Raw genomic sequence first — 25197 nt, 5'->3', positions numbered from 1 at the left:
ATGTAGGAATCCTCTGGACTGACTTTAAACAGCTTAGCAATCAATTACCTTTTCACTTAATTTATGCCATGTTTGTTTGGGACAGCTTTGTTGTAACAGCATGAAGGCTTTAAATCTAGGCAATTAAAACCAGGCTTCCAGGTACATATGTGGGATCTCAAACAATAATGCCAAGCCAACACAGCACCTGCTGACATCCAGAATAGGTCTAAAGAGCACAGCTCAAAGCCGGGTTTAAGCACGCCGAGCCCAACTGCTTGCCGCACGGCTGGCAGCCCTTACCCACGCTGGAGCCTGGGTTCCAGAAGACCACGCTGTACTTCTGTCTCTACTTTATCAGTGTCATTTACTTATAATTTCTATTAGAAAACACAGTTTTTTAAAAAATCACTATGTAGGAAACAGTTCAATTCAATTTTCAAGTGTTACATTCTCAATATAGGAAGTTACATCCAAAATTTTATCAACAATACTGCCTTCAGGAGAGGCATGCATTTGATAACTCTTCCCCCCTCCCACAATCTTCCTTCATTTCTGCCTACGTGGTTGATGGGACTTAGGTTTAGTCTAAGCAGACTAGTAATTAGTTCTCTTTATTGTCCAAAATTATTAAATTATTTGAGTACAACGGGGAGGGGAGGAATAGTTTGCAACTTTAAATTCACGATTTCTTATTCCACAGTTTATCCATAAATAGCCAGTTCTGCAAAGCCTTAGGAAAACAGCAACTTTCTCTACAACTCTAATTACTGTACAACTGCAGAGGGAAATAAATTACTTTATTTGGTACCTATGTTCTAAAGTTTTTTCTAAATAAGAGAAAGAGCATTACATTTATTGAAGACATTAAAAAGAAGCTGTGTATTAGGAGCCTGGACTTTTTTCCTAAGGAGTCTCCTTGCAGAGTAGGCTGGAGTTCTTGACCTTCAAAACTCATGAGGGTAAATGAATGTCATTCAGGAAACAGGTTATGTTCAGCTTATGAGGAGACATCACTCTTCAATCCTCCACCTGTGATAAAACATGCAGTACCTGCATGTTATCCTCCCTTGTGACTTAACAAGAGCCTTCATGAACTTGTCCCCCAAGAAGGAATCACATAGGCTACAGCCCAGGTATGGTCCCACACACCCATCTTCCAACCTCCTCAGTTATCCCACATGCCATTTTTACATCAGAGACCATCACAAACTACGTGTGGGAAATCCCACTCTGAGCAGCTAGCAGAAGAGCAAACCCAAAATTTTCAGGAAACGCTCTACTTTAAAGACACGATTTAAGACAGAAATTCTCTTTCTCATCGCTCCTCCCACGAAGTTACAGTTGAATAACTATGAGAATGGCAGAATTGAAACTTATTTTCAAAAAGTGTTTTACACCGTGTGGAACAGCACCACCTGGTGATCTCAGCTGTACCATATTTTTAAGACATCCACTAAGTTAAGGGATAGTAATCAGCATAGAAGAATAGATTTTCATTCTGGTTGTGTATAGTTCAGAACTTTTTCAGTTAAAAATATATGCCATTTTTGTCAGTAAATAGTAACATTTTGTGATTCTATTAAAAAAACAAATCAAACTCCTCAAAGCTAGCAGGAGCCAACTTCCACCAGTAAGTGGGAAAACCGCTTGACATAGCAACAGCCAGTTTAGTAAAATTCAGGAATTGGTTCAAACATTTTAACACACTAGGTTAACAAAGGCTTGGTTTACAGTTCATATAGACGGAAAGGCCGCCTCAGAATTAGAAACCGCCAAGCCCCGATTATTAAAATCACTTGAAAAAAACAAGCTGGATGTCACGTATGCTGTATATTCTGAACTGATTAATATATAAACAGAATTAGCATTTTGGTCCTAATGCATTAAGAATTTTACCGCTGTTCTAGCAAAGTATCGTAGAACATCTAATACTCATTGCTGGAAAAATCCTTAGGGATCTTGAAATGAAAAAGTACTCCCTGAAGACACTGTGAGCGACAAAAATTCTATTAGAGTTGAGCATTTCTTCTTCATCGTTCCTTTTTAAGTTGCAACTAAATTAGCACAGCCTGCGCACTCCAGGGTGTGTTCTGGGAGGAGGGAGGGGGAGAAAACAGAAGACAAAGTCCTGAGGCACTTCAAGCAGAGAGCATCCATCTGCTAGCAGCAGTCAATGAACAGAACATTTCTAAAAAGCTTCCCACTCATATTAAGTCAAGCCAAAAGAACAGAAAACACCTTCCTTCACTCTGACTGCGCAGGACTGAATGTAACAGGCCAGTGGGTTATAAATGTAAGTTAACAAAAAATAAAACTCGTGAGAGAAGCTCACAACGTGGTCCTGCGTTCAGACTCTCCCGCTGCAAAGCTCGTTTAAGAGGCTCCTGCTCATCTCCACAGCATCATTCCCTCCTCCACTCTGCGGTGACATGTGGAGGAGTGAAATGATCAAAGGGAAATATGAAAATAAAAACCAGAGTTCGTTCTTTTTATTTTTTTTTTTTATTTTGCTTGTGAAACCCAGATCTTTTCGCTGCCCCAGTAAATAGATGCATTGCCCAAGCTAAGGCCCAGCACATTTGGAAGAGGGGAGTGGGGAAGAGCAGCTGAGGGATGGGAAAGGCAGGAATCAAACTGGCTTTGCCTTTAGAGATGCTTATCGTGGAACTGAACTCCAGCACTGCAGCTCTGGAAGATGAAGGCCTCTGATGCAATACCCCTCGAAGGAGTCCCTGACCCCTCACACAACATCGCGCTCCCACCCGCACACCGCAGCACATCAGCTCTTCGACACAACTACCTACCGGCAGCACAGCAAACCCCAGCACACCAATCACACAGGTTAAAAATAACTTACATGTGCACACAGAGTTGTTTCTGATTCAGGCTGGGACTGGGTTTTGTTCAGGTTTGTTTTTTTTTTTTTCCCCTAAATTTTTTGTTGGTTTCTTTTTTTAAGCAGGAGGCTGACATAGGTCAGTCTGCTGATGCATGTGGCCGTGTGGCTGTACTGGACATAGGACCTTCCCACTGAACACAGATTTCACAGCTGGTACTGAACTCCAGGGTTTCTATTCATTTGTTTCTAATACCTACATTTGCACCAGTGTACTGGACTTGCCTGAGAAAGGCTGGTGTAAGCAACGGCATTGAGCAGGAGCCAAAGTCTTTGCCTGAGTGACTTTTGAATACTGTATGAGATGGCAGTGCTTGTCCATCTGGGAACGGGCAAGGCAACAAGGATGATCACAGCTATACTTGCACTTCCGCACAAGGAACGAGGTAATAATGTTGTCGAGAAGCATCACCATCACCATGTGCACTGCTCTCATACCACTGCCCTCGACCACAGCTGGATGCTGGTGAGATACTGTGCCAGATGTGCCTGAGCCAGTGTTGTTACAGCCCTACAACAGGAATACATTGTGCCTACTCATGCCTTCACAGACATACTTGATGATGCCACCTCTATCCCACACCAATAGACTCATGCTGGTTCCTCCAAGACCATCAGCCACGACGAGATGAGAGCAGCTTGGGATCTCAGCTACCTCGTGTCCAGCTGCAAAGCGCAGGTGAAATGAGTACAAGCTGGTCTGCCAGAACGCAAGCAAATAAGTCATAGTCTTCCTTTGAAAAACAGTGTATGCAGGCACTGATTTTTTTCTGTTATTTGTTAATCCCATAGAGAGTCCAGAAGTTTAATGCTGTGGCCATTATTTAAGAAAAGCTGTCCTCCAAGAAAACTGGAATAGTTCCACCAGCAAGTCACACTTGCAGACCCTCAGGCTTAGGGAACACTTCCCTGCACTGTCACGTCACCAGCTCTCCAGTTTATTTCAGAGCAAAACAAGAAGGCATTTTCAATACATGAAAAAGGAACAAGATGCTATCAGAGAACACAGCATTAAAAAGCAACAAGAACGTTTTTCCCCTCAGGTTTTGAACCATTCGGCCTGTAAAATGACACAAACACTTCAAAACTCACGTCTCAACATTTAAAAGGCAGTCCTATGCCATGTAAGTGGCACACATATTTTCCATCATCAAAAGAGAGAGCAGCAGCTATGTGGAACTTAAACCAAACCTGTATTACCAAGTGTATTTTAAGCTGGTCTAACAGCCTTCCAAAGCTAAAATAGTTTAATTCAGAAGCTTGTTAGAAGAGGCAGATTACTAGCACAGAATTTTATAGACATTACTAGAGAGGGAGAAAGGAAGAGAGAGGCAGTTGCCTTTTTTCTGTCACACTGTAAAAGAAGGAAGACAGACCTATTAATATCCAAGTTCATCTTCTTGTGAATGGTACTATAAAAAGTGAACGTTTAAAAAAAACAGCCCGCTAGGTAAACTGTCTTTAAGTAAAGGATTGCTCTCAAGAGAAATGACAGGTTCCAATTACCTACACAAGGCTGTAGGGAGATAAATCTCCATCAGAGAATTCCACAAACATGAAATCTATTGTCCTACTCTATGTCACATATAAATTGTCAAAGTTATCAGGGAGAAATTTTAAGATATGAGAGCCCAAAACTTTAATATACAAGTAAGAAGTTTCACAAGCTTGCAGAATTTTAGAAGGCACTTCCTCTTTTCTTTGTCAGAACGAAGCAGAGATTTGTGCTTCCCTGGCACAACGGTTTTCTTGCCCACAGCCAGCTAATAAACTAAGAGACAGAGTAGAGACAGGAGAGGAGACAGAGCAAAGGAATCCTGAAAGATGCCTTTAACTCCAGAGTCACAAACAGACCAATTGAAAGCAGCTGAACACACAAGTATTTTTTTGTTATTATTAAGAAAACAGAAGTCATCTGTTAACTTATTTGATTAAGACTTCAATTCTTTTTTCTTTGTTTCTTTTTTCAACTTCAAGGACAATCTTCATCATTAAAAGAAAAAGTAACAACACATATCATCCTGAGTCCACATACAGAGTGAACCAACACCTCCAAGGAATTTTAGAAGTGCCTTTTACTAATGTTTCCCTTTTCTGGCTAGGCAGACGTAGGAACAGAATAAGGAAAACCAGCAAAGCTTGACCTGCGTGTTTCAACCAGGTGGGATGCTGTGCTCAAAATTTTAAGTTGCCCATCAGTCTCTTGGCAAAATCCTACCATTATGTCACCTCCAGCAGATCTTCCTCTGTTTACTTAAAGGATCACTTATCCTCTTCGTTAGAAACATAACAGATCTCATTATAGGAGACATGGATTCTTCCCCCTTGATATCATGACCATAAGGACAAGCAAAGCATCTCTAAGGCAGGGACTTTATTCATCATTCCTTACCAAAACACAAAGATGGCCAAGGCTTAAGACAATAAAAAATTTCAAATCTGAACTCAAGGTTGTCCCAAATTGGCTGATTAACTTAACTGGTCTTTAAACAAAGATAACTGGAGATCATGAAGCACAGGGCCTCATCAGCCATCTGAGATGAGATTCTCCATGCGCTGAAGGAGAAGCCACAGTACCAGAAGGATCCTGGCTTCCTCAAATGCCTCCAAATCAAACTCCATGGCTCTCCAAGAATAACAAGGAAACAGACAGGGAGAAAGATTTCAGTTGCTTATTCACTATTCTTGGAATAACCTATGCTGGCTAAAGGGGGGTATTTTTGTTTTTCTTAAGTAAGTGGTTTGTCTGTCTCTTCAAGTCTTTGCTGATCAGTGAAGTTGCCTGCAAACCCTGAAAGGTGAAGTTCTGAGGAAGGTGCGTAAGCTGTTGATACCCTGAAGGTCAGCCATTAGGGACTCCAGCATCTGAGCTGTGGCTTATGCTTCTGTGACTTACCAGAGCCTGCGTCAAAGCAGAGGACCAGGACAGCCCATACCTACTGATGCTCAAGCAAGCCTCAGAAGCAGAGAGGTCCAGCCAGCTGGAACACAAACACAACAGCCTAGTAACACCAGAAGAGTTCCCTGTTGAACTGTTGTGTGGTAAGTAACAGCAATCACAAACATGAAAGGGCAAACAGGCTGGGAAAAATAACATCCCTTTTAAAATTCTTTGATTAAGATGTTAAGGTACCACAGATTTAACATTCTAGGTCACAACTTTTCTGCTTTCCTGGCTCTGGAGCAAGTCCTGATCAGAAAGGAAGAGCAATGAAAGTCAAGAGACACTTGTGCAAGATGTGAGTACGTGAGAGTTATGGCTAGAACACATCCATGTTTTAGCAGACACTGGAGACGATGGACAGGAGGAGGGAGAGTTGTGAGTGGCCTCAAAGGGAGGAAGCTTGAACTTGTTAACGTGCAAAAGGGCAGAGCAGTAGGATGCAGTTCAGTAGTTCAGTTTTGGCCATGTTAAGTCTGTGTCAACAAGGAGATACACAAACACAGACACAAAAGCTTAGGATTCATCACCCTTATCTTTAGAGATGAGCATCTGAGCTTAGTCAATCTAGACTTCCTTTCAGTGAGTGAAGAGAAACAGACACTTAAAGAGAATGAGTCATTTGACTTCCTTTCGGATTAAATTAATCACATTCTAAATCTGTCTGCCTCTATTCAGAGACCCTGAAAGGAGTTCAAGATGACGAGCTCACACAGACATCTAAACTTTGCCAGCTGAATCCCACCCTAGCCCAAGTCATGACATGGGACTAGATGGAAGAGACATGTTGAAAATTGAGTTTACCAAAGCAGGCTGCACTTGAAATAACAAAACAAAAAAACAACAAAACACTCACACACAAAAAACATGTAAGCAACAGGCTGAGAGAGTTGGGGCTGTTCAGTGAATTGGACTGGTTGGGATGCATTTGAGAATGCTCAGGGAGCTGGGAAAGAGAGGCATCTTTAAAAAATTGTAGGAATCAGAGGAGGTTCTCTATGATTAGAAGTTATCAAGCATTCATCAAGCATAAGGCTTTTCTTCCAGAGGGGGAAGTAGGACACTAGAAATGAGCCAGCCTCCCCTCAGCCTGTTGGAAGGCTATGGAACAGATCTACCTGGAAATCATTTCCAGACACACAAAAGGTAAAGAAAGTTACCAGGAACTGCCAGCACGGATTTCATGAGGGCAGATTGTGCCTGACTGCAATAAAAGCCACATTGCAGTCAATGTAAGCAGTACCCACTGTTCTTCCCTCATCCCATTTCATCATTCTCCCTTGGTACTCTGGCAGCCAAATTGAGGTGATACAGACTAGACAGGTGACTTGCAAGTTGGGTTAAAAACTGGCCAGGTTCAAAGGGTTGTGGTCAGCACTTTAACCATCAGACTTACAAGTGGGATTGATACTGATGTCAGTAACGTTTAATGCCTTCATTAACAACATGGACAACGGGACAGGAGGGTCCCTTTGCCAACCTGCAGACAACATACATTGGGACAGTGGTCAATACCCTGATGGGAAGAGCTGCTGTTCAGAGGAATCTTAAAATGCTGCAGAAATGAGCTGACAGAAACCTCACAGAGTTCAATAAGGCAAATGCAATTTTTTTTTTTTTTTTTTGCACCTGGGACTGAAGAACTGCAGGGCAACAATACAGGCTGGGAACTGTTTGTCTAGGGAGTAGCTTTGCAAAAAAGGATCTAGATTGCTCATGGACAAGAAGATGGACATGACTCAGTAGCACCCAATTGCAGTGATGAAGGCTAACTGTATCCCAGAGCTGCATCATTAAAGCTGTAGCCATCAGGTCAAGGGAAGTAGTTATTATCCCCTGTTCAGCACTTGTGAGACTATATTTAAAGTACTTTGTCCAGTTCAGGACTCCTCTGCACAAGAAAAGGCATTGGCATATTGGAGCAAGTCCAGCAGAGAGCCGCTAAGATGATTAGGAGACTGGAGCACATGGCATGAGACTGAGAGCTGAATTTGCTCAGTCTCAAGAGGAGAACGCTAAGGGAGCGTCGTAGTTCAGGTCTCATTGGTGTCTTCAGCTACTCAGGGCGAGGTTACAAAGAAGATGGAGCCAGAATTGTCAGAGATGCACAGCAAAAGGACAAGAGGCAAGAGTTACATTTCATCAAAATAAGTTCTGGCTAGATACAAGGAAAAATAAATCTTCACAGTGAGGGTGGTCAAGCATTACCGAACAGGTTGTCCAAGGAGACTGCATCATATCCTTCCTTTGGGATATCCAAAGTTCAGCTGCATTAGGCCCTGAGCAACTTAATGAAACTTCAAAGCCACCACTCTGTGGACCTCTGGAGGTTCCTTCCAATCTAAATTATTCTAGGATTCTACTATCCTCTCCTCCCTTATTGTTTTAATTCTGTTAAATAAAGATGTGTTCTCCCTCTTCTTTGGATACTCCTGTTCTTCATGTGTATAACAGATCGTCCTGGTCTAATTCATGCTGTACAGTTCTGTCAGGAAGCAGAGCCCTCCATAATAACTTGTAATAAAGCAGCTATGAAATTAGTGATCACAAAGAAGGTTGATGAATTAAGCAAATAGTTTAAATGTAAGCAGTCAAAAATGCGTTAGAACATCTTCAGAAATGCCTTCCCATTAAGCATTAAAATAGTGCTAGCTATGTTTTGGTATTTAAGAGGACCGAGGGTAAAACACACATTCATTTAAAGAAACTATTAAAAACACAGCAGAACAGTTCAGAAATTGGATCACGCTAGATGCAACTGCAATCTTCAAACTTAGTTTAAACCAAATTTGAATCTCTGCAACTGAAGCTTTCAAATTATAATCATGCCATTGACCTTCCTTCCCCTCTCCCTTTTCTTTTTGGCCACTGATGAGGAGTCAAGAACAACTCCCTCCTAAGGACGACTCTGACACGATATAGTGAGAGCAGATTGCCTGCAAGGAAACAAGAATAAACCAGCTATTTAGAGAGATTATGTAATGCAGCGCAGAGCTGTAAAATCAGATTTAAAGAGACAGAACTCTGCATTTCAGCCTTGTAAGTAACCATTAAAGTCGAGCACTACTGTAGCAATTTTAAGAGGCCCAGACAACAGAGGAGAAGTCCTGTCAAAGGGCTCCTCTCTGAGCTAATATTTTATTCATAATTTTTCTTTCTCACAAAAACAGTACTGCTTGGCTATTTTGTCAAATCCTTTAAAATAAAGTTGAAACACCTCTTCATATCATCTCATTGATGTGCAGGTTTTAACTACAAAAATAAGTTCCACGTGAGCAGATATGAAGCTTTTTGTGGACCTGAGCTTGTCGAGCTTGTGGAGCTAGGCACGCTCAACTAGCATAGTACTGCACACTGAAAATCAAACTGATTATGAACAAATACAACAGTATTAGGTCTTCCCTGCATAAATATTTTAAAAAGCGTAAACAAGACTCCAGTTTTTATAAGCAGTCAATTCCCAAACAAACACCCACAAACATCAGCTGGTTCGGCAATGAAAGGCAGAGACTATGGACTGCCATGCACCACCGCATTACAAACAGCGAGGAAACATAGGGCAAAGGCATGTGTGACGAGGGAAACTAGTTTTCTGTATCAGACGTTCTTACACAGACCTAGAAACTATAAAACCTTCAGGGCTTGCCCATGGTTTTATTTAGAGCATATAGAACACCAATGCACAAAATAATGATTTTGTAGATGACTCCAGAACTCTTGAGCAGTTGTTGTTGGGAGAATTAACTTCTGCATTTCTTCACTTTAGAATGGAGGAAAAGAAAAAATTGTAAAATTATTACCTTAGGTATTCTAATGAAAAACTGGTTTTCATCTGATTCTAAACGTTCTTTAGCTACAAGCCTCAAAAACCAGCAGCATCTTGTGTTCAGCCAGCCCCAGCCACTTTGCTGGTGGTTAAATAAGAGACATCAAGCCCAGATCACCCCCCTTTCACCTCCCCTGAACAGACAGACATTACAGCAAGGAAGAACTTGGCCCAAACTGCATGGGGGAGAGAAGGGAAAGCACGGGGAGGTTGCTGGTTTTTAAAAAACAGCAAGTCCTTGCTCCATTGCTGGACTTTTCCCCACATCATGTCAAGCCGGCAGGTTGCTGGCAAGCGGAGCAGGCACAGTGTGAGACCTGCCAGCACTCTCAGACCACACACACGCGCTCTCAGCTGCTCTCCCACACACTGCAGATGATCTCCAGAGCAATCCGGGCTCCGCCGCCCATCCCTGCTTTCCAGAGTCTGGTTCTTCCCTCCACAATAGCCTGTACGGAGCAACAGAGAGGAGAAAACCATGTGCTTATGCGACTGAAGGTAGCACGCAGCCTTGACGTAAGCGCCATCAGCACGTCGCAGGAACAGGCCTCCTGAAGCTTGCTCACAAGCTGTGCGGCACCAGCATCCCGACGGGAGCTAATTTCAGCAGTTCATTTGCAACTCAGTTAACTATGGAAATGCAAACATACTACTACCAGCAAATAAATAAATAAGTAGCTCAGCATTTTTTTTTCTGATCAGACAGCATACCGCTCCAAGGATAACCGTTCATTTTTAATATAGTCAACGATCAGTGTGCTTCACCTGTACTCAAAGAACAACCCTATACTTTTTCTTTAAAATATATACAGTAAGTTCGTTTACCTTGCTACACTTTCAAGTCTAAACATACTGGATATTAACATAATTTCACCACAGGAAAAAAAAAAAGCCATGATCATGGGCACACAGCGACAGGGCAAGATTTTGTAAGTTCACTGCCATAGCTCAATTTGCAATTAAAAGCCATGTAAAGCAAAAAGTGTGATTAAATGCAGCAGACAACTAGCTTATTATACAGCAGCAGAAAGAAAAGCCTTTCAAACACCAATTGCTCTACCTGAAATATCAGCTGCTGTTGTCAGGCCTGGGACTGAGCAAGAACATCACTTAGCTCATTGAAAAGAACTTTCCCAGAGACAGACTGGCAGCATGACAAATGCAGGTTGGCTACAGAAACCAAAAGACCAAACAGTTTTTTACTATATAAAGGATAGCCACAAAAAAGGAGAAGAAAACCCATAAAGAGTCTCAGGCAGTTATAGGTAAGAAGTCAAATTATTTTCCTGTTTCAAAACTGTTTGGGAGATAATTTTATTTCAAGCAACTATAATTTCTTTTATACGATACTGACATACTTTAGCCAAGTCAGAATCGTTGTGTGTGATCAGACGGGGCCCCACGCACAAAAGCTGTGGGGAAGGAAGATGCTCAGGCATATTCCCCAGCAAACACTCATCCAAAGAAGAAGCCATGTTTAGATTCCAGAAAAACGCCTACACCGTCTTTAATTGCAATCATCTTTCAACATAACCAAAAGGGCTTTTGAAGGATTCAAACACTCCAAGAAGCAACAGGACAGCATTTTCTCCCCTCAGCATTTTACTTTCCTACAATTAAAGACAAGGAACCGGGCAGTCCTTATGCACAACAAGTCAATTTATTTTTAAAATGTCTGTGCAAAATTACAGTTTTGATTAAAGTGTCTTCATCCAAAGACAAACTTCACTAACTGTAAAAGGTATTATAGTGGTTTTATTCCACTGCTTACACAGGTTACACTTTATACAGGAATTTTTAAAACTCAGAAGACAGTACCTTTGAACTTGACACCGAAACAAGCTCACATAAAGTACCAGCTTTACCTTGCCAAACAAGCAGGGCTCCACACTGTTCACTACAAAGAGCTGAATAAAACATTCTGTATATAAATCAGCTGAATAACGCTGAGTAAAGCAATCTGGCTGTATCTCAGTTACACAGATCAATCTTAATCCTTCTATACCTATGCAGATATAATATGAGATCAATTTTACCCTTTGTATATCTACGCAGGCATAATATCAGCCAAGATTTTCTCTGTTTGAGTTGCAAGTATAAGACCTTACTTTAGGACGTTATCTTTATCTAAAATATCCCCCCTAAATGAGCACCATATCAGTAAAACCCCTTCACGTCCCTTGGTTAATTACATGTCAGCTTCTGAGCCTTTGATATGACAGCCCATCAGCTGTCGTCTCCAAAAGTCATGAGACAAGAGTATTAATTAGCTAAAAAATGACAACTCCTATCCATTGATATGAGTAACAGCAAATGAAACCGGAAGACCATTCTGCTTCTAGAATAAAAGCTGGTTTTATCCACTCTCTAAAGAGTGTAGGTTATGCAGATCTCAATTAAAATACAAAGCATGTAATGTGAATATTTATTACAATATTCTCTGGACAGTAAAATCTTTTTTTCCATTTTTCTCCTCTCTGTTCAAGTCATATATTAAGCACACGATTACTATGAAGTGTGTATAAATATATGCATTATCTCACACTTACACTGCATAAAAACAACAGCATATGAAAAATTATACTTCAAAATAAACATGCATAAATCATTTCAAGAACCCTGAAAGCTGATAAAATAAAAAGCCAACTGAGGTTAGCAGATAATAAAAAGGTGCAACGGGCATGTCAACCTTGAAAAAGTCCTTTTAAGCGACAATAGTATTATGTGCCAGGGTGCCATTACCCTTTGCCAGCCAGCTACCTGACCTCATAAATCAGGTATAACAACCAAATGAGAGCACAGTGTAAAATCAGCACTAGGCAGACTTGTCTACTGACTAATGAGTGGCCTGCCAAAGTTCTAAGGCCACATTCAAAACTAAAAATTAATTGTAATCAACCGTATTATAAAAAAATTTAAAAAAAAAGTCATATCAACCAGACTAAAGCTTGCAAGTACCATTCTGTAGAGTTTGTGCTCGTGACTCCTTTCCCAGATTGGCATGGAATCCTCCTCCTAAAGTTGGTGTCTTGCCTGCGCCTATTAGAGAAAAAAAACAAAAAACAGACAGACACGTCAAATGCAATAACTGCATTACAATATTAAAATAAAACTTATTGTGCCACTATATTCAGTATCTGTATAATTTATAACATGCCAAATTATATTAAGAAGGGCAACAGAAGTGCTTGAATGGCTTAAGATATTGAGTACAAATCCTGTGTAATTTATTTCTTCCTTGGGATATGGTAAGAATTACATGGTTCTATAAGCCCTCCCAATCTCAGCTCCAAAGAAAATACAAAAATGCTGCAACCCGTACTTTAGGTAGAACATGAAAATCAATATCGTAAAATATTTCCCAAAGTCAATGAAGAAACAATTGCTTAGTTAATATTTTTTGTCTGAAGAATATTCAATACAGAATTTTAATAGGTAATTACTGGCGCTACAGAACATAAAACATGTTTAGCATTCAATAATGACTGTGTCGGCTACTACAGACACAGCACACGCTGTAAAATAACTTCAACGTTAGGCGCACACAGTGACACTTGGGCTCCAAAAACTGCAAGTCTGGAACCGCTGCATTTACAACTGAAATGTTGGAGACTGAAATAAGCCTGAGCTGTAAATTCACATCGACTGGAGGGTGGCTGGCGCACCCGTGCCGAGGCCGAGGAGCCCGAACGCAGAGTCCGCTGGCAGTCAGTGGCACTGCTCATGCAAAGCAATCTTGCAGAACAGGGAATTAAACTACCATGGACAGAAATAGTCTCACACTAAAGCAGGAGGTTTTTTTAAAAAAAGCAATCAGGCTACCTTAAGCAGGATATTCAAATCTATCAGCTTAACAGCAAGTGAAACCAAAAAGCTAAATTGCACAGGATTGAAAACAAGTAATTTGTTAGTAATGGGACTTCCACTTAACTCAAGTAGTCTGCTCTTCAGAACAGGGAAAAAAAGTCCTCTTGTTGCCTATGAGGCCTACAGTTTTTCCTCAACTCCTTGTAGCTATGTTTTCTCATCTTACACCAGTTCTCTAGAACAAACTAGAATGGCTTTGGGATAGAAGCATACAGAGGAGGGAAGTGTCCCTTGAAAGCAGTTCAGGACATTTCTCCTACACACCTGAGAAAGACACTTGCACAGCAGGTAGAAGTGATGAGAAACTGTGACCCGAATTGTTCACTCTAACTAGACTTTCTGACCTAGTCTCCTCCCAGCTGCATTTAATATATGTCTATGTCGAGGTGGAGGGGGGAGTGGGAGAAAAAAAAAAAAAGCTAGAATCCTGTAGAATTATTATCTATAAGCTTTCAAAGCTTAATTTTCTATACAATCTTTAAATCAGGTTTCCAGTGCTATCCACAACAGAAATTGACTTCGCCTTCCCTTCAATAACAGATCCTTTCAACAAACACCACCCAGAGGCTCTCAGGTAAATGCCCCACAGCTTAAGTACTTCAGTTCAACATCCTAATCGGAAATGAAAAACATTTCATAGTGACCTCCTCGCTGGGCATAAAGGCAACCCTCCCAACTCCATGTTTGCTCCAGACCACTACAGACAGCAGCATTTCCTTGCTGTCCTTACAGGAACAGTCTCGTATTTCCTCAAACGCTCCAAAACAAATTGATGGTGCAAAACAGAGAAGTTATCAAACTTCCCTAGCACAAGTAACATTTCTGGGGTACATTTAATAAGAATGGTTTACTTGGCTAACAGTGGCAATAGCTTTGTGCACATTCTGTTCAGCAACTGATCTGACTTCAGAAATTCTGCCTCCTACCCTCCTTTTTTTTTGTTGTTGTTTTAAGGTTTGCTTTACCAGGGGCTACCTCACTTATCCCATTTACAGCAGGAGAGCACACCTCAAGCCCCAGTGCAGCGGAGGAGGCCGTAAGCCGCAGGGCAGGAGCGGGCGCACAGCGGGGCAGGCTGGAGGCAGCAGCATCATCCAGCACTGTGCCAAAGGCACCATCAAGCCATTGCCTCCTCCTGTGCACAATGGCTCCGGAACACTTCAGCCCTCTCCGTCTTAGAATACACAAAAATACTGAACTCCATTGGAGTATCATTTTCAAAACAGCTACATTACTCTTTCGCAGGTTTCCCTGTTGCTGCTAAAACGCTTACGCAGAAAACAATCTTAGAGTGGCGATAAATAATACCATTAACAAAATCATTTAACTTACTCAGAAGCTAAAATCCAGAAATAACACAAACAAAATAAAATTAAGCCGAGATTTCAGCAAATTTGTTCTTCAAGATCCTTTTTCATTAGGCATCCAGATATAACATTATACATAAAACTCATTTCTTTCTCGGTGATAGAGTCTGCAGCAGACACTAGCAGAGCTATCTGAAAGACAAATTCTGCCATCAGAACTGATGTGTTCATTTCTCAGCGAGTTAACTGGAAAGACTGCACATCTCCAATTAGCATTTGGCTCTGAACTAGGCTGTGGAGCACTCACATTCTCAGAACCGCAAACTAATGTCGCCATCGACTACCAAGTCTCACCATCAGCTTTAATCTTTACAAGCAGAATGCAAACCAAACTCATTAACATAACTGTTCAGCTGGGTAATGAAAAGATAAACTTTTAAAAAAAGAAATCTGTGAAATCAAATTCATTTAAAGACAAAAATCTCTACAAAGCTAGTCGTTTAAAAAGTACAAAGAAGAGGAAGAGCAATCACTAGGCACAACCAAATTAACATCCTAGCTTAGCTGAAATTTTCACATTTCTTGACCTTTTCCGTTTTTCCCTCTCACAACTCCAAAAGTGAATTAAACAGGCTTTTTGCGTTTTCACATTCAGCTTTCATGATATACAAAAATACATCCGAGAAGTATTTGGTGTCTGCAAGTACAGCCTGCCAAACCTTCAACATTAACACTAACGTTTCCCTAAGCCAACTCAAACACCCCCTTTCGTGAGGCGGCACCTTCCCAGGGTACGTTGTCATCTCCTAATCGTTTTTAGAAACTAACTCAGATTCTCAGCTTTGCGTAACTGAAACCTCCTCTCCTCTTCAAGATAGTTTTGGACCCTTATATGAAATTTTGGGCAACAGAAGGTGTGGAGGGATGTGTTAGGCAGCTCAAAAGCTTGATGATACTTGATCAAAGCTTACACAGGTCCAGACCCAGCCCATAACCCCCCATTACTCGAGGGCTGAAGTACAGTGACTGTCCCTCAAGCAGCCAAGAGCAGCCGTCCTCATATCTGCTCCTTGCAGCAGTCTCCGGCACAGCTGCTGTATGCAGGGTCAGACCCAGGCACCTCGACTGTTTCCTTTTTGCTCCACCGACTCCCTAACGAAGGAAGTCACATCACTCGCCTTCTCTACAAAAACGTTCCTCAAGCAGTAAAAGGAGCAACCAATGCTTGAAGTCTGTGGTAACCTGAACAGCAACAAAATGAAGACAAATAGCAGGAACAGCACTTAACGCATCTTTCCATACAGAGGAGACAAAAAGCAGCCACTTGGGCATCAGCAGCGGAAAGGGCACTTTCCTGAGAGCTAGCGACATGCTGGGTTTCAGATTCAGCACCTGGAGAATAAACAAATTCAGTGCCAGTGTTACGGATTTTGTTTCCTCTACATAAATGAGCAAGTGAAGACAGGGAATGAAGCTGCTTGCAACTTGAACTGCAGTGTATCTGCTATTTGATAGGACCAGTCCTACCAAAATCCTTCCCTGTGAAATTAAAACCGAAAAACACCAGCCCTTTCTCCTGCACAAGGTAGGAGAAAAACCTCCAGTTTAAAACCCACATATTTACAGACTCAGCATAAAATCTGGGTCTGGTATAGAGTGCAAGAAGCATCACACCAGCAGTTTCACAATCAGGCCAGTCTAGATAATCCAATATAAAAAATTGATGAGCTTCCTACTTAAGTTAGACATAAAAGTCAAAAGGAGAGTAAGTAAATGTTCCATTACAGTTCAGGCCTACAACAGCAAAACGATGTAATTAAAGTTTTCTGAACACACAAAACTACTAAAAATCTGTAACCAAAATGATTCTTTTCTCAACCATTTTTACAGGGAAGTTAACAGATCCACATTTCAGCCTGCTGAAATGCTACTGCTGAATAAACTTACATGGACAAACTTTTAATCTACTCCATCACAGTTAGCTATCTATAGGCTTACTCTCATAACTACCAACTGAGGAGATAAATATTGTGTCCACCACACTTGAGTTTAGGGCTGCACAAGTCTATGAAACCAGTTTGCGCCCGAGCTACGTGCAAGATTCAGCATTTTCACAACTGACAACAGTATACTCTGCAGCACTTCAAGCTAGCAGTTGTTGCCATCACAAGGACAGTGTATAGGAGACTCAAGGCCAGGAAAAAAACACTATACCCTTAACTCTGATGAAAGATTGCCACCTGGAGGATTTCAGAAGAGAAGCAAAAATTGACTCTCTTAATCTCTCTAAAATGAGCAGCAGATAATTATTTTTTGCATGAAGTAGATGCAAGTTTCCCCTCTTCCTTCCCAACACAACATGATTATGAATTAGTTTTGCAATGAGAAAACCTAGAGCAGGACTAGGGGTAATGGTTTCAAAACGGAGGGAGGTAGATTTAGATTAGATATTAGGAAATTTTTTTTTACACTGAGGGTGGTAGAACACTGGCACAGGTTGCCCACAGAGGTGGTGGATGCCCCATCCCTGGAAACATTCAACGCCAGGTTGGATGAGGCTCTGAGCAACCTGATCTGGTTGGAGATGTTCCTGCTCCTTGTAGGGGGGTTGGACCAGATGACCTTTGAAGGTCCCTTCCAACCCAAACCATTCTGATTCTATAAGTACAACAGGCAAATACTCTTCAGGATTTCCCCAAAAGGTCTGAAAATCCAGCATATCCATACTTTCTTCTGTGTTGCAAATTACATTATGACAACTCTACCTACTTTAAAATTAACTGTGAATTAGTGTCACTTCTAGAAATCTGAACCACAAGTAAGAAAGAATTTGCTGATATTAACATTGTTTTCACTTTTCAGTATCCAGTGTTTTCATTCCAAGTTTAGTGTATGTATTACCGGCAGAACCCACTCAGGACTGTTCAAGGCTACACTGTAAGAAATATTTTATGTCAGGATTTGATCTATCAATATATCCTACACGGAAACCAATTAACAACTACCAATTAAAAACAAAACCCCTACTCCTTCCCCTTTTGTAATATTGAAAAATACAGAAGAATCTTGTATTGTACTTAGCAACTGACCAGACAAAAACACAGAACCTGATATAAACACAGAGTTCATCCTCTGTACCAACTGTCTCACTAGCACTTACTGTGACAGTAGTTGTCCATCTTACAAAGTTCCAGAGGACAAAAAAAAAGGCATAGAAGATGAATGGCTAGTAAGCTTAGCTTAAATTTTAAGAAAGCTTTTCCTCCCTATATCTAGTCTCTCTTCTTTCCAGTTTGCTAACCGTACCTTTCAATTTCCACAAATCCCAGAAGACTGAAACACATGGATCAATGCAAACACCGGTTAAGTTCTACACTTGAGGTCAATGTAGCTGACACTCCTAGATGGAAAACCACCACAAAGTTTTTAAGGATGAAATAGTACATACAAAACCTTTCAGTCAGCTTCCATCAGCACACCTGAAAAACTGAGCATATCACAACTTTACTGAAGGCTAAGCTAAATTAAATTTGTCAGGGGATACCGCAGAGTAAGGGTACACATGCAGAGTTTATGGCAGTGGAAACGGGTCACTGCAGTAAGTTGCTCATAATTTACTTGCATCAAAAAATTTGTATTAGCAGGAAGAAACTTTTCCTGGATATTCTAACATTTGAAACGGCCTGCTTACAAGTGTTGTGGAGCCTCCTACAGCAGGTGGTTTAACAAACTCTTGGTGGTGTGTCAAGGGCTACCAGTTCACAACTTTCATTTCTCCCTGCAAGCAAAAGCAAGCAGGTCACTTTCCACAAGTAACGTTATTCCCATCAGCCTGAATTTAGTATCTTGCAAATTCATGTACATTGGTAGATGGAGAGTCTTACTGTATGCATGCTGTACAAGAGCCACGAGCTCTACATGATTGTGACTCGGTGCTGAAGTCTGAAGTCAGCCACTCTGGTGACCAGCCTACACTCACTCCATAACCCTCCTACCAAGGCTTTCCACAACGCGCGCTTGAGGATGAGTTATCCTGTAGGTTTATCTGGAGTTGATAAATGCCCCTAGCTCCACCAACTTGTCTTCTCCATCCCACAGTTCTGTTGCTTTAGACTACAGAGGCTGCATTTCATTGTGCTAATCTTCAGTTTTAACCTGTATTCCCCAAGGAAAACAGCGCACACGCCAGCGCTGCCCACCCCTCTCCTTCCTCTGTCCACTTTCAGACAAACCTGACAGGGGGAGAGAGGTCTAAAAACTACACGGTTTCTGTCAGTTTTGTAAAAATAGGCAGCTGGTTGGGGAAGACGTGCTAAGAGCTAGCTAAAAAAGAAAAATAATTCTGATTCGAATTTTCACTAGAGATGTGACCCCAAACTCTGTAGCAGGCCAAGGGCAGCCCCAGCATGGGACGTCGGGCAACTGTGTTGATCCAGGGATGGGCTGAGGGCAGGCGGGATGTCAGCCCGTACATGGGAGTCAGGATCAGGCCCAGCAAAGGGAACCAGGGTCAGACACAGCCCCGGGATGGCCAGGCAGGACCCCAGGGACAGACTGAGGCCAGGCAGGACGCGGGCCCAGCTTGGCAGAGTCCATGGCTGAGCAGGGCTGTGGGGAGCTGGAGATCAGCCCTGCTGTGGCATCGCTGGGACAGGGGCTGATGTCCCTGGGGTCTAACATGGGGTCCAGGGCCACAGACGGTGAGGGGAGACCCAAGAAGCTGGTCTGGGACAGCAAGGGCTAGCAGTGCCTGGGAAAGCGGGCAGCTGTCCCGGCACCACTCACACAGAGAGATCCCCAGCATTTCCAAAGGGCAGGCTTCCTGTCTGTGCCCAGAAAGCTTATCACATGCTATTTTTCTCAACTTACTACCAAGCATTTAAAGGCAATTTCTGTAATAAAAGGAGCAGAGCTTCCCCAGACACAATATGTGTCAGGATCACAAGCGCAGTACGCCTCGCAGTGCCTTTTTTTCGTGCTGAATTTTCTCTGTTATATCTTACAGCTTGCTGCTGCTGCTCTGCCTGCACATCAGCTTTCTCAGGTGGGACTGCTTTCTTCCCCTTCGATTAGCGTTAGAAGCCCTCGAGTTCCACTTTCTCCGGTTCTTTAAACAAAAAACTGAACAGACATCTGGACTATCGATGTTTGCTCTGTGTTGAGCTTTCTTCCCCTCACTCTCTTCAGCTTTGTACTTAGTTTTTCTCCTGTCAGCCTCAGGGAAAACACTTGTGAAAAGAGTTTCTCCCAACAGCTACCACAAGATGAGGGTCTCCCACCCAGACACAGTGAAAGAGTGATCAGAGAATTTGCCACCTTCAAACACAGCACACGACTCGCAACTTGCCTGTCTGCAAAAGCAGCTGCCATAAAACCAATGCAGAGTGACAAAGGGCTCGGTGGAGCTCCGTCTTCCAGGATGCAATTACAGTATAACCGAGACGGAGAAACGTAGCTCACTCTTAGAACCTGTATTGCTGTAGTTCAGGCTGGGATGCATTCAAATGTTATGATCGATAGGAGTCTGTTAAGAACTTAGGTATGAAGGAAAAAAAAAAAAAAAAAAAAAGCAAGATGTGCTCATTCCAATTAGCAGAACAAGGAATTTTAATTCAACTGCTCCCCAAATTTGACAAGAAGCCACAGACAATAACCTCTTTTGTCTACATTGAGACAGTCTGAACTGGCTATCAGTTACAAGGTGGATAATTATTTTTCAAAACTAGACTCAGCTAGGAAAAGCACATGCCTCAAACACTTTCTGTGTAGTTAACAGAGTTCATCAGAGCTAAAATGTGCATGACAACCCTTCTCCACCAGTATCTGGCATATCCAAAGTCAAATCAGTCAAGCTCAGAAACTCAACACATGGGCTTCACAAGCTTCAAAAGAATAACATGGCCAGGGTTAAGTGTTGAGGCTGGACTCTCACCTGACTGTGACCACTTGCATCAGAATTAAGAATTACAACTAATATAACTAGTACAATTCTTAGTCAGCCTCACTTCTGTGCCTGGCAAGGTCATGGAGCAGATTCTCCTGGAAACCATGCTAAGGCACATGGAGAGCAAGGAGGTGACTGGTGACAGCCAATACGGCTTCGTGAAGGGCAGATTGTGCCTGACCAATTTGGTGGCCTTCTATGATGGGGTTACAGCATCGGTGGACAAGGGACAAGCAACTGATGTCATCTACCTGGACTTATGCAAGGCATTTGACACTGTTCCACACAACATTCTTCTCTCTAAACTGGAGAGACATGCATTTGATGGATGGACCACTCGGTGCATAAGGAATTGGCTGGATGGCCACACTCAGAGAGCGGTGGGCAACGGCTCAGTGTCCAGGTGGAGACCAGTGATGAGTGGCGTTCCTTGGGAGTCCATGTTGGGCCCAGTCCTGTTCAACATCTTTGTCGGCAAAACGGCCAGTGGGATAGAGTGCACCCTCAGCAAATTCGCCAATGACACCAAGCTGTGTGGTGTCGTCGACATGCTGGAGGGAAGGGATGCCATCCAGAGGGACCCTGACAGCCCGGAGAGGTGGGCCTGTGCAAAGTACAAGCAGGCCAAGTGCAAGGTCCTGCACATGGGCTGGGGCAATCCCAGGCACAAATACAGGCTGGGCAGAGAATGGATGGAGAGCAGCCCTGAAGAGAAGGACTTGAGAGTACTGGTGGATGAGAAGCTCAACATGAGCCAGCAATGTGCTCTTGCAGTCCAGAAGGCCATCCGCATCCTGGGCTGCATCAAGAGGAGTGTGGCCAGCAGGTCGAGGGAGGTGATTCTGCCCCTGTACTCCACTCTAGTCAAACCCTATCTGCAGTATTGCATCCAGCTCTGGAGCCCCCAAAATATGAAGGACATGGATCAGTTGGAGAGGGTCCAGAGGAGGCCACAAAGATGATCAGAGGGCTGGAGCACCTCTCCTATGAGGACAGGCTGAGAGAGCTGGGGCTGTTCCACCTGGAGGAGGCTCGGGGGAGACCTCATAGTGGTCTTCCAGTACCTCAAGGAGGCCTACAGGAAAGACGGGGAGAGAGTCTTCAGTAGGGCCTGTTGTGACAGGTAATGGTAATGGTTTCAAAATAGAGGGAGGCAGATTTAGATTAAATATTAGGAAAAAATTTTTTACAATAAGGGTGGTAGAACACTGGAACAGGTTGCTCAGAGAGGTGGTGGATGCCCCATCCCTGGAAACATTCAAGGCCAGGTTGGATGAGGCTCTGAGCAACCTGATCTGGTTGGAGATGTCCCTGCTCCTTGCAGGGGGGTTGGACTAGATGACCTTTGAAAGTCCCTTCCAACCCAAACCATTCTATGATTCTAAGAATGAGCTGAGCATTTTCAAGAGATAACACACCTATATAAGTGTCAAAGTCAGAGGAGTTTTGTGCTTACCAACTCCCAAAACACAAATTGACAAAAAAAAAAAAAAACATTATTAATACCTAGGGACACCTACACTTTATGCTTCAAGACCATAGCCCCTTGATTCTTGGACCAGTTTTAAAAGAATGGCCAAAACCCTCAAAAGCATCTTTGTAGACCTAAAAGAACATGATCTTCCTCTGGAGGCTCGAAAGAACAGCTATGCCAAGCCAGACCGAAGGACTTCTAGTACAGTATCCTGCCTCTGGACTGTGAGGTCCATTAATGTACTTGCCTACAAGGGCGCACAAAACATAGGACCAAAGCTTGTCAGGATACTTCTCTCATAATCTCCCAGAAAGTAGAGATCTGTGGCTCAAAGACTTCCTGAGCCAGAAGTCATATCTTTGCTTTAATTGCTGTGACATGTTTTTATTCCGGTTGTCCAATCATTTTTGAACCCATGTAAACTTTTAATATCCACAGGTTTAGATCCATAATTAATTTATTTTCTGAAAAAAAACCAAAACAAAACAAACCCTCCTGATACTTCTGCACCTCCTACTTGCTACCTGTAAAATAAGCTAGATGTTAGCTCTTTTAGCAGTCCCTAGTTTTAGCATTATGTGACACTGAACAATGGCTCATCCTTGCCACTTTATTCCACTGTATTCACAGACCTCTACTACATCCACATTCAATCATCTTCTCTCCAGTCTGAAGAAGTTGAGTCTATTCAGCCACTTCTCACTGAGAAGCTCTTCAAGAAGCCCTCCTCTTGATCACCTCATCTTCCTCTCTGTATCTTTTCTAGATCTATTAGAGGTTTTCTTGAGGAGAGGGAAGAAAATAAAGGAACAGACTAGAACTGCACACAGTATTTAAGCTGCAGACAGTGCTGTGGATACGTAACAGTGACACGTGCTATCATGTGCTTTTCCTGATAATTTCTAACGTTCCCCTCCCCACCTCATTTTTTTTTTTTAATACTGTGAATGAACATTGAGCTAAATGTTTTTACAGAGCTACCCATTAAGAGGGGGCTCCTTCCCAAGTTATACTAGCCAGTTCAGATTCTACCATCCCACGTGTGGAAGAAAGGAACAATCCTACTTCTCACTGCAACTCCGGATCCCAGCTGCTATCCTACTACCCAGCTACTAAGAGCAACAGGTCCTTCTACAGTCTTCACTATGCCAAATAATTCAGTGTTGCCAGTAAATCTCACTAACTCACCATTCACCTGTTTTCCAGATCATCAGCCCAGATGTCCGTGCAACTTAACTGCCACATCTTTCGGCAGATTTATTATTTATTTCTAGTCTATGGTTCTTGTCATTTGAGCAGTTACTCTGCTCTGCAAGGACTTTCCCTTATCCATGACACCTCAGATTCTTTAAGAGCTTCTGGTGAGGGATCTCCCCGACCTCCTTTTGCAAATCCAACAAGCTGCTTTGTCCGCTTTCTGACTTCTTCAGAAACCTCCAGAAGACCTCCAAGGCATGCCTTCACTTTGCCAACAAGCATTCTTCCCCTGTGCTTACCTGCCCGTCCATCTATTTCACCCTTCTGCCAAACAGGCTTACCAGCCTCATTTCCCAAACCTCGCTACAGTAGCAAAGGGAGATCTTTCAGCCATATTCAAGCACAAGCCCACACTTTCTCAGCAGACTCATGCTCAGTTGTTAAAACTGTCAAAAAAAAACAATGGAAACAAACAGACTCAGACACCTGCAATGGAAACCATTGGCCATACCAAACTTCACTGTGAAAGGCACCAGTGCTGCAGCTGTGGGTTCTTACACGAGGCACACTGACAGCTGAATATAAATAGTGCCTGGGAAAGCTCAACCGTGACCTCACATGTTCCAACCCCAAGAGAACAAAAGAGGGAATTTCCCGTGTTTTATAGGGAGGTTGCTGGGCTCACTAGCAAGGACCTGACATGATCTAGACAGGCCACTTTGTAGTAACATAGACAAGTGCAGGACACCCTTCAGCAAACAAAGGCAAGATTCTGAATCCTTAACATGCAGCATGGCAAAATAAAAGGTTTTGCTAGATGTACCAAAGGTACGTCAGTATCTTAGTGTTTTCTATTCCCTTTGGCTTCTTCATAATGAAGTTGAAAAATAAATTGTTAATAAAGGCATCTGTAACTGTTTGACATATATTGGCACACACATAGAAGCCCTCACAGATCCCGGAAGGGTTTGGGGAATCTTGTTGCACAATCACGAGCTCTGAACTCTGTAGACATCAAGAGCCCCATACAACTCCCAGCTCTGCAACAGAGAACCTGACAGCCCTCACACCTTGCAAAACCCAGACAACAGTCTCCGAGTCACCCAGCTCTACTGATCAAGAGTGAGGGCCGCAAAAACAGTAGCCCAGGCACCTCTGACACTGCAAGCACTCCACACATTAGGGATGCCTGTGAACACCAAACTGCAGTCCCAGGAGCCTCAGCCCAAGGCATTTCACACACAGGGAATCCTTAAGAACCACAGACCTAAAGAGGCTACAAAGATGACAGGAAAAGGTGTTAAAAATGGGTAACTTCCATGGAAATCAGCTTACGTAACTGGAAGAGCTATAGCTTACCAGAAAACGTTGCTTTCAGCAAGTACATGTTTTCTGACTTAAAAGAAATATATACTGCATTGGAAACACTCCAGCCAGCACAACACTTAGATACAAATTTTGTCTTGCTTACACAGGAAAGGATTTTTCTCCCCATTCCCAAGGACTTAAATCAGTGTCATACAAGCATAATAGACAAGCATATATCATGAAGGCACTGTTACTGAAGCACAAATACATCTTGTCAGATTAGCTTGTATCACTCAGTTTACATCAAGAGAAAAAAAAAAAAAGGCTATTCACAACAGAAGCATCTGTTTTGGAACATAAAGAATTATACCAGCATAAACGACCCCTACCCAGATTTCCTTAAAATACTTGTTGCGTGAAATAGGGCCCCTACTCATCCTTCCAGCAGCTTAGCA

The 25197-nt window shown here is 42.5% G+C and overlaps 1 protein-coding gene across 2 annotated transcripts in view; it reads right to left on the bottom strand.

Annotated features, from left to right (window-relative positions):
- BRF1 (BRF1 general transcription factor IIIB subunit) overlaps positions 1-25197 on the bottom strand; it is a 176886-nt gene that overhangs the window by 148659 nt on the left and 3030 nt on the right. Inside the window, exons 2-3 of one of the 2 annotated variants that reach the window (XM_086749972.1) lie at positions 12604-12684; positions 10706-10815 (exon numbers count right to left, since the gene is read on the bottom strand). Coding sequence is in view for 1 of the 2 variants with exons in the window: in XM_086749971.1 (XP_086606097.1) it covers positions 12604-12684 (81 nt within the window). In the remaining variant the exon portion in view is untranslated. The remainder of the gene's footprint in view (positions 1-10705; positions 10816-12603; positions 12685-25197) is intronic. The other variant, XM_086749971.1, reaches the window with a different exon arrangement.

This window comes from Chlamydotis macqueenii, chromosome 5 (assembly GCF_036417535.1).
Source record: "Chlamydotis macqueenii isolate bChlMac1 chromosome 5, bChlMac1.mat, whole genome shotgun sequence".
Taxonomy (NCBI): domain Eukaryota; kingdom Metazoa; phylum Chordata; class Aves; order Otidiformes; family Otididae; genus Chlamydotis; species Chlamydotis macqueenii.
The sequence above is the reverse complement of the archived record's forward strand: the minus strand, read 5'-3'. Positions and strand labels throughout refer to the sequence as shown.